Genomic DNA, 10,824 nt, shown 5'->3' with positions numbered 1-10,824 from the left:
GCCTAATAGGAAGAAGAACTTTTAAAAAATAACCACTTGAGTGCAAAGTCTTCTCTTCTGCAAATACCGTTCAAACCGTGCAGTTCCATACAGCAATAATAAAACCAAGCGACCACTTTTATTGAACACAAACATTTATTGACAATTTCATTTTTCAAGTTTCACCACTGTGTGGCTGCATCAATATTCGAAGTGTTTTAAAAGCCACGCCCTCTCTTAGGTGTGAGGTTTTGGGAGGGAAATTTTGTTTCAAACTGGTAATCTAATCTCCCTCCTCTTGTTCAATCTGGATCTGGGCCATTGTTTTGGGGGTTGATGCAGTCCTTCTCGGGACCCAGTTGCCCTTCCGGAGGTCTACGACGTCTTGCAGCATGAATCTGATCCGACTTGATAGCAGTCCCTTCTTCTGGGAAAGCTCCTTCATTTTGCTGAAGCACTCGGACAGATCCTGCAAGAACACAGAAAATTCAAGTCACATTTCACTCCTTACGCTTAAGAGCCGACACATAAAACTAGAAAACTCATCAAGTCCACATAGCACATGCTGTGCGGGAAGGCACGTGTAAATTTAAAGGGAGCTCTGAAGGTTACCGTCACTAACTAAATGGAAATGTGCGTCTCATCTACACGAACACTTAAACAGAGATTTTTGGTGGCTGAGCCTAGGCATGGTACTGCTTGCTCGTGCTGTGACAGTGAGTGAATTCTGACATGAGCCAGCAGAGGTGACGGGAGGAAACATTCAAGTCTAACCCAATACTGAGCAAGATTCCCTTTGCGCTAGACAGGGACAAGCTTACACTACAGCATCAGCCATTTTATTTTAATCCTATGAGCGTGACCCAGGTAGGAGGAGTACAAAGAAATGCAGAAGAACATGTCATGGTGATCATTCATCACACAGAAACACTTTAAGAATCTCGTCGGCAATCTCGGAAAGGTATTTAATATCAGAATACGCATAATATCTTTACGTATTCTTTATAATGTGCATTTACAAGTATTAAATCCAACTTCAGCAGTAGTTCCCACGTTGGCCACCAGATTGCAACACCAAATTTTCTAACTCACAAAACTGCTTGTCCATCACCATCTTACCACCTGTAGTAGGATATTCAAAATATGACTGAGTGAGGTTGTGCAAAATAGCACAAACTCCATATCAAATTTCATCCAAGTCTGTCAAGTTAAATTGACGGGACAGACATGACCAGCCCATAATGCCTTCTCGTTATACAATTCGTGCCAAGAACACGTAACAATTACGAACTACTTGCATGTTACGAGACAGAAACCAGAAACTGGAAGAGAACAAACACTACCACACACTGCTTTTTTGTGTCATACCTTACACATACGCCTGGGGTCTCCGTAGAACTCAAAGGAGAGCAATAAATTAAACTGTAAGAAAACTGCAAACTAAAACTATTGGAGAATTAACACAAACATACTTGGTTTTTTCTCTCTAAATCATCCCCCACTGTCGCGAGCAGTGTGCACAGACACTCCGACTGCTCGTCTCCTTCCACAAGAAGCCGCTTAATGCATCGCTGCATTATGCTCGCTGTTAGCATCCCTAATTTGAAAAGCTCGCCAATAAACCTGTAACGTACAAAAAATATTTCAATGGGTTGAGTTAAGACAATAGTGAAAATCCAAAAAAAGAACACGAGCGAAGTAGTTCGTCTCTGCAAGATACAGAAACATTTGTACCTTAAAATAATAACTTTTTTTAAATTAATTCAATTTAATCAATCTCTTGTGTGTGATATATATTTTTGATGTGAAATATAATTTCTTTTGCGTGGTTTCTCTAGGCGACCCTGGAAAAAGCTGTTAAAACAGTTTAAAACAGTTCAGACAGAGTATTAAAAACTTCAAATTAAATAATTACATTACTGCAACGCACATTTCAATGTAATTTACATGTTTTGCAGTTCCGTTAATTTCCACAGGTTTTGTTCCTAACAAAATACATATAATTTGTTTTTAGCTTCCTCCGTTCTTCTGGTTCCTTGCGTGACGTTAAAGTTAACGATGACAACTTGACACAACGAGGGTGTCACAAACTCTACAGAGTACAAATTATTTTCCCCTCCGGACTTACGTAACAATTTACATACTGCAAAAATACGGAGTTGTAGTGCTGTGAAACATTTAATTGAGCGGGAACGTCACAGTGTTTTCATGGTAAGAAACCGTAACTGACATGGGGCGCAATCCACACAGGGGCAAGGTGAGATCTGACTGAACTGTGTGAACAAGCACAGCAGAGCAAGATGTTGTATCACACGTATGGGAAAGCAATAAACAAGAGATTGTTCAACTGTTCCAAATGCGATATTAAAAGCCTATGGATATTTTAAGTGGAGCAGGACTTTAACCTTCAGTCCTCTGATCATATACAGAGTTAAACCATCAGTGCCCTGGCAGGACACATACAAGACGAAGTGTGGACTTTATGACGAGATAAGCAGCAGAATTGTGAAGCATACGTAGATATTTCTGCCTCATTTTGACACATTATGGAACAACACAGAAAACATCTTCTTGGAGACATTTATTTTAAATATTATAAATTCTTCGCAAATTTCAGGGGAATATTAGAAAGAAAACCCCCTCGAAGGTATCACCACCTTGTCAAAGGCCCATACATTTTGCTTGGTGAGGAGGCTTGCGTACTCAAATGACCCTTAGGGCTATGCGGGCACGGGCTTCGGCTCCTAGTAGGGTCACCCAAGCCGGGGAAGTCTAAGAGTAAGAGTGATTCAATTACAAATGGATCTCTGACAAACTATGAAGCCTTAGAAACATTTCAGAGAAACAAGACAGAGTTTCTTTGAATGTATAAGACCCTTAAAAATCTCCTGACTTAAAAAAAAAATATGGCACCATTCAGCCTACCACAGTGGCTGGTGTAAAAGAGCATGTCCCATTTGACTATTAAAGGTTACAAAATAAATGAAGTTGTAAATTCTCAGATTGGAATTAGGAATCATTTCAAAATTATAAAGAACTTTGAATTATCAAATATAACATTAACCTTTTACTGTACCAAGACTTGGCACCCAACAGTCCCATTCTACTTTGGCACAAAATTTAGAATAAAAGGCACAACTTACAAACTGGAAGGTAAAAGCCATAAACATTTCAAATTTCCTCCCAGTTTCTACTACTCTAGGTTCACTACTTTTACGTGCCACTGACGAATCAACTTTAGAGCTGCAAATATTATAAACAAAAACGTATCTTACCTAATATTTCCCACTGATTTCCTTCGTATCCTTCGCAGCTCCTCTTCGAGATTGAATTGTAGTTCCTTTTTCTTTGCCTGCAGAACAAAGAGATATAAAAGATTTTAGTTTGAATTCAGTGTTGATTCAGAACACTGCTAATTAGGAATCGCTAATTTTGATGGCGCCAGTAAGAGACATTTCATGCAACGCCTTTCACATATGTAATCTTCCATTTTAAAGTTTGCTATGACGTTTGCGAATCATTATAAACAATCACCTGAGTCCATGAATCAGTGTTTTTGTGTGACACTCAGATGGTCAAGAGTTCCCTGAATTTACCCGAACATATCATGAGCCAATGAGAAATACATTGCCAGGGGTAGGGAAGGAGGATAAAAGTGCAGCAAAAGTCCATTGTTATGAGAGTTCATGATGTTCAGAAAAAATCATTGCATTAAGTATTCAAACATGTAGAAAAGTAAAACTAGCTTAAGGAGTTAAGAAAATGATTTTTCATCTTGAGGTACAATTAGATGACAATAATTTTAATTCAATTTATATGCCCTCTTGAGATACGTGAACAACTACACATAACGTTATTAGATTACAATTACATTAGTGGAGAAGAACTGCAAAAAGAGACTTGTCATATGCCATAATTGTCACATTAGACTCTCACACTTTGTAGTTGGGTTCTTGTGCAAATACTTTGAGGGATTTAGTACTTTCCTTGTCATTCGTTTTCTTCAGGATTCTTAAAAACTTTAGAAACTTATAAAAATAACTACGCTTTGAAGGATGGATCTTCATCTACAAGCATAAAGGGGGAAGACACATATTCTGTCAGATCAAGCAGACCGAGCTATTCCCAATCTGTGGACAGAAACATAAAACATTAGACTGTAGACAAAGACAGTTTGAGAAGTACTCACTGGCTCTGCTGCTTCTCGATCCAGCTCCACCTCAGAATTCTTTTCAAACTGATTCTGGCATTGGTTTAGCAGCAGCTTCCTGAAGGTAATCTCCGGTTCATCCTTGTTCCCGCACTCTGCTGGAACTTGCGTGCCGGACAGAACTTTGCACATTCTTGCGTACGCCTCGGAGAAGCTGGGTTCATCAACGGCCTAAACATAAAAATACACCACATGATCACTTTGCTCTGTATGACATATATACGTAGGGCAGTCAAAAAGTTCTTGGAATTCCCCTGCAGACAGAGAATGAGAGGTAAGATAGCGCACGCAAGTGTTGTGGTGGGCAACTGAGCGTGGCAACAGGTCTGAACAGGTGTCGTTAGTGTTCCGTTTCAGTTAGACGTGGGTGTAGGTCATTCGGCGCAATTTCACAGTTCGAACAGCGTGCGAACATCAAGATCATGTGCAAATTGGGCAAATCTGCTGAAGAGACGCTATCGGCCCTGCAGCAATTTACGGTGATACCGCACTAAAGAAATCCGCGGTTTAGAACTGGTTTTCCCGGTTTAAGACTGGACAGGAGACGTTGGTGGGTGACCAGCGCAGCGGGAGGCCTTCGACATCCAGAACCGTGGAAACAATTGAACAAGTGCGACAACTGATTCTATCTGATCGCAGGATGGCCATCGTGGAGTTGGAGCATGAAGTTGGTATCTCTCACAGATCCATTCATGCCATTCTGTCCGACGATTTGAAGATGAGATGCGTCAGTGCAAAGTTCGTTCCGAGGCAGCTGACTACGGATCAGATGGAATGTCGCACGATGGTCGCTGGAGATCTCTTTGAGAAAAGTACGCAGGCCCCGAAGTTCCTCACAAAGATCGTCACTGGTGATGAGTCATGGGTGTTCGCCTACGACCCGGAGACGAAGATATTTACAAAGATTTACATTGCATTTCCTTGTGTCAGTTTGAATGTATTCCACCACAAGCTTAAATTCCCATTGTACGTGCATGCAGTGGCGAAGCGTGGCCTTTTGATAAGTGTCAGCCATATTGTAGTGTTTCTACTTATTTTTGTACAGAGTATACTTGTATTAGATGCAGGTGAATAGTATTCAGTTCTTATGGATCACCCGGTGCTCTGCTTCCATGCGAAATGAAGTGAGTTTCCTGGCTCGCCTACCCAATGGCCGCTCGTGAGTCTGAGGAGTGGCAGTTCTGCGCAAGGGGGAAACGCAGAATAGGTTTTCAATACATGACAATATAAATAAATGAAAAGTAAATTTACATCGACGATGTTTTAGCTATTTCTAAGTCCCGAAGAGGGCGGCCATGTTTTTTTACATCACTTTTTTCACTCAAAGTATTTGGAAAAAGTAATGTCATGTATAAATGATACACTTCCTTTGCTCATTGTCATTATCAGAACAAAAAATAGTCAGCACACAGAATTACTGAACACTCATTAACAATAACCACGAAACAGATTGCGATACAGAAGCCAGGCTAAAACGCGTGGTAACGGGCAATCGTGTTTACTATGAGCCGGCTGCAGCCCCGATGCGCGCTGTACCAGTGAACTGCCCCTCACTCCACCTCACACAGCGCTCAAAACTTTGGACCGGCCAGCCACGCTTAAATCCTTGCAGCAGATGATAGCCCCGTTCTGCTTCGTATCCTTGAACGCGGACTTACTGTCAGTTCAGCCGATTGGTTGATAATGACAACGTAAGAGGCAATATTAGAATGATATAGAGGAAATAAAGTGTTACAAATTATATAAACACAAAATAAATATTTCAACTCTGCAGCTCTTATGGATGGGCCGCCACTGCCTACACAGTAATACTTAATACTTTCCTTACATGCATTTGTCATTTCCCTGATTTTTCCTAACTGTGAGAATCTACCTGTATCTTTGAAGTCCCACCCGTGGCTCAGTTTACGAAAAAGGTAAAGACGGTGGAGTTATTCGTGTACTTTATTGGTGACTAAGGTATGAGGACATATCCATGTGCTTTAACTAATCAGATATGACAAAATGGAACTGTAGTTCTTTACATTCTTACAATTGGTACTACATGGGGGTGAGTGATAAGATTCAAGCCCTCAAACTCAACCAAGACAATTGTTGGAAACAAAACACACTTATGTACCTCACAAATTCCTAGCATGTATCATCTGAAGTTTCCTGGACAAGGTTAGTATATTATCCTTTTGATAACAAATAGTGAGTAGATTAGCAGCAAATATATACGTGGAAAGAACAATAAATATTCCTGCACTATGTAGGAATATCTTTGACAAAAATAGTTTTCTGCATCTGAATGCACATACGCCAGTCACTGAGATCTGCTCGTGACATTTCCAAGTACAGCATTCCGAAGGTGGACTATTTATAACAAAGCCATTACAACTTACACTCTTGTTTCACCTGCAAGAAACTGAAGGTTAGAATGATTATTTATATGCAACTGAAAATAACAATGACAGATGCTAAATCCATCTTAACATTCCCCATACCAATGAAACAGTTATAAAATGTTTTGGAAGTAACAAACTGAATAAAATTGTTAAACCAAAAAGACCTCACAGTCACTGCTTTACTTGTTTGAAGAATGAATGTTATACAGATAACGCAACAGGAGATGCGAGAATATTTTATTGCATTTAGGCGCAGAGAAACTTCACGTCATACGTCATGAGGTGCTCATCATTGTATTACACAAGAGTGTGACTGCCCCTTGCCTCAAATGCACAATTACTATTCCTATCCTGGATACTATTCCTGTACAAAACAAATGTGTATGAGTAAGTATTCATTTGCATTCTGATAGCAGAAAACGTCTTATTCATGATGGGACAATAGTTACTTTAATCTGGGTATGCAATGATACTTCTGCAGACTCTTCTGATAATAGCAAGACTTACATATATCACAAGAATATGTGCACCCCTCACATGTATTGACTCATCGGATTATTCTATTAATGAGTAGAGTTAATGTCACTGAAAAACAGATCAGTCATTAAAGAAAATCATTTATGATACACATCAGATTAATGTGGCTGCCGTCTACCATGTATAAGTTGATGTGTCTTCAAAGCACCCTTCTGAACGAATGATTTTTTTACACATATCACAGATTTATGGCCGCTCCGCACTGTGGATTCGTAGATGTATCTTAAGATGGCACCTCTGACTGAATGACCTATTACACAAATCACAGGAATACGGCCTATCTCCACTGTGCATATGCTGATGATTCTTCAGACTACCCTGATGACTGAATGATTTGTTACATACATCACAGGAATATGGACGCTCCCCACTATGTATACGGTTATATCTCTTCAAATTACTTCTACGGCTGAATGACTTATTACACACATTACAGGAATATGGATGGTCCCCATTGTGAATGCGTTGATGTTTCTTCAGTGTAGTTCGATGAGTGAAAAATTTATGACACATTTCACAGGAATACGGACGCTCGCCATCTTGTAATAAGTTCTGTTCTTTCGCAGGAAACTAGCATACAAATTGAAAAAAAATATTATGACAAATCTTATTAGGAAGAAGAATGAGACTGAAAAGAAGATATAAGTAAGCTCAATAAATATTGCATTAAAAGAGTTTAGTTCTTTTCAGAACAGATTTATTTTCTCAGTGGGATAGCATTATATTTCCTATTTCATTTCGTTCCTGGCTACCTGAGACAAATAGGTTAATTCACTTGCCAAGACTGTATGTAATTTTATACACAGGAAACAAACTCTCAACTGACAGCATGCAGAAATTCATATTCAAACCACATATTCACATTCCATAACACAATGTCCAAGTTCAAGTTTACTTCACCCAACCAGATTTATTGTTAGAAAAACCTACTCACATTGCTTAGCCTAATTGGTGGAGAGAAAAAGGAGAGGTTAACCAATCTATTTGTTGATATCAAAAGCATCAAAAGGCATCGCCTTTCTAGTTCATCCCAGACGTGTTCAATAGGATTGAGATCGGGGCTCTAGACTGGCCAGTCCATTTCCGGAACCTTGTCCACAACCCACTCACGAACAGACCCTGCTTTATGGCAGGGAGCATTGTCATGCTGAAACACACAGTTATCATCTCCGAATTGGTCTTCTACCGTAGACAACACGCAGCTGGTCAAAATGCCCTTATATTCTTCCGCCTTTAACGTGCTCCGTAGTATTACGAGAGGACCAAGTCCCTTCCATGAAAAACACCCCCACACTGTCACCCTACTTCCGCCGAATTTCACTGTGGGCACTATACAGGCCGGCATGTAGCGTTCACCTGCATTCGCAACACCCAAACCCTCCCATCGGACTGCCACACGGTATAGCGTGATTCATCACACCAAATCACGCGTCTCCTGTCGTCCACAGCCCAGTGGCGGCACTCTTTACACCACTGAAAGCGGCTTGCTTACTGATGTGGCAACCAATAACCATACCACGTTCGAAGTCACTGAGCTCCCTTGCTCCACCCATTCTGTCGGTATCGCGTAGCACTGAACAACATCGAGCCCTCTGCCTCCTTTTCTAGCAGCAGCGGCGGTCGTAGTGATATCTAGGCTCGAGTTTACGTTTACAGAGGGGTGTCCGGATACTCTTGATCAGACAGTGTAGTTAACCATTAACTGGGTTCAATCTATAGTACAGAAAAGAGTAAAAGGAGAATCTAGAACAATTTATCCTCAAGTTCACTCACATCCAACTAAATTAATTATAATTTTAGTTGAATATGAGTGAACTTCCATCACATGCTTATTATCCTGTTGTAACCCATGCATATCTTTATCCCGAGAACAGAATTTCATAAACACTGAACAAGTCGGCTTGGGGAGAAGAAGAAGAAGAAAAGATGACAAGTAAGACTTGAGGTTCTCACAGCGGTGAATATGAAGATTTCTGTCTTCTGGGTTATTGCGCTGTGTAGTCTGGTCGATGTTAACCAACGTTTCAGAGGTCATACTGCCTCCGTCATCATCGCCCTGATGACGGAGGCAGTATGACCTCTGAAACGTTGGTTAACATCGACCAGACTACACAGCGCAATAACCCAGAAGACAGAAATCTTCAAAAGATGACAAGTGTGTCAAATGCAACCATTCTGACACACTCACAGCAATTTGGCCTTTGTGAATGATGCCAGTGACATCAGAGGTGTTTGGGGGAAGTGACCTTAACTTAAGTAGGGTGCCTTGCCTCTGTTTGGATGGCTGATGATGTCAATATGAAGAATGATAACTTACATTTGCTCAGTGAGGTTGTGTAGCTAGCTAGTGATTCTTTACCACTCCCACGAAGTCACTTTCACAAGCAAAAGCAAATGTAGGCATTAATGTAATGTACCAAATGTGGCCAATATGACACTGAACAAAACTGAAGTGTCTCCTCAAATAGAAAAAATCCCTAACATAAAACATCTTGAAAATCCAATTAGCTGTTTGTCCTCAAGATCTTACAAATGGACAGATGAATAGGTATAGCGAAGCTAACAGGTACATTTCAGTAGCCTTTACTTTCAAATCTGCTCAAAAATAAATCAGGGAAAAGGCCATATTATGCGGGTCCCCTGTCACTACATCACAGCATGTATTCTGGCTGTGGATTAAAGAGAAGACCTCGTGATGTGGGGGTAACTATTTCATTCTAAATACAATATTCTCCATCAAGGTTAATTCATAACATCCATGGAATTATTTGGGACCATCACTGAAGATTCTTATGTAATCTGTCAACACCGAGCACATATTCTGTATTTTTCAGGTACTGGGAAAAAATCAGGAGTACAATGGAAGACATATTAGCTATTTCCAGCCTTCAGGAAAGCCTATGATTCAGTTAGGAGGGAAGCATTATGCAAGTATAACGTACAGTTCATCATCTACTGCCCCAATAATAAATTACCTATCGGACCATAATATTCAGTAGCTTATGAATAATATAGTATAATGTAATAGTTCGTATTAATATAATATTGCAGTAGTAGGCAACTTCTCTCTTAAAAATACAATAATATTAAAAAAAGTGTAACTCATTTTTGTATATTCTAAATATTTATGAAGCTAGTTATCTAATAAAAATTATAATATGGGCAAATTAAAGAAAGATTGGATTAAGCAAGGATTAAAAATATCTTGCAAATGTAGGAGGATTCATATCTACAGCAGGAAGAGTTAATACCCAAAAACAACAGCATTCTATATGAAGTACTGTAATATCCTGAATGATGTTATAAAATAGGCTAAAAAGCAGTTTTACAGTAGACTAATAACAAAATCTGGCAATAAAATAAAAAAAACATGGTACATAATAAAAAGGGAAAGAGAAAAGCTACATTTACCTGAAATGTTAACTACTTCTTCAGAAGTAAGTGAGGTTAGGGTATGTACAATAGGTTATGTCATCACATGCACACTGGTCCCAGAAAAATCTGGCTTCAGGAAAGGTGCGTCCACTGAAGACGCAGCCTACAAACTAACAATAAAAAAAAATGCAGGTTAGAGGAATTTACTGTGATTTAGCAAAAGCTTCTGTCTGTGTAAATCATTACATTTTGAAGGCATTCGAGGAATAGCTGTAAAATGGCTCATATCCTATTTAAGAGAGAGAAAACAAAGGATTTGAATAAAATCACACAAAA

The 10,824-nt window shown here is 39.6% G+C and overlaps 1 protein-coding gene across 1 annotated transcript; it reads right to left on the bottom strand.

Annotated features, from left to right (window-relative positions):
- Nucleotides 1-5,858, bottom strand: LOC147874409 (eukaryotic translation initiation factor 4 gamma 1-like). Its single transcript, XM_087345833.1, has 4 exons — nucleotides 4,169-5,858; nucleotides 3,255-3,331; nucleotides 1,452-1,602; nucleotides 1-448 (listed from the first exon to the last, which is right to left on the bottom strand). The coding sequence occupies exons 1-4, from the start codon at nucleotides 4,319-4,321 to the stop codon at nucleotides 263-265; spliced, it is 567 nt and encodes a 188-aa protein (XP_087201959.1). The 5' UTR covers nucleotides 4,322-5,858; the 3' UTR covers nucleotides 1-262.
- Nucleotides 5,859-10,824: the final 4,966 nt, after the last annotated feature.

The sequence above is a fragment of the Zootermopsis nevadensis genome, unplaced genomic scaffold, assembly GCF_977971745.1.
Source record: "Zootermopsis nevadensis isolate Lab colony 2312 unplaced genomic scaffold, Znev_1.0 Znev_ptg000009l, whole genome shotgun sequence".
NCBI classification, from domain to species: domain Eukaryota; kingdom Metazoa; phylum Arthropoda; class Insecta; order Blattodea; family Termopsidae; genus Zootermopsis; species Zootermopsis nevadensis.
Note: the sequence above shows the minus strand (reverse complement) of the source record. Positions and strands in the feature narration are given on the sequence as shown.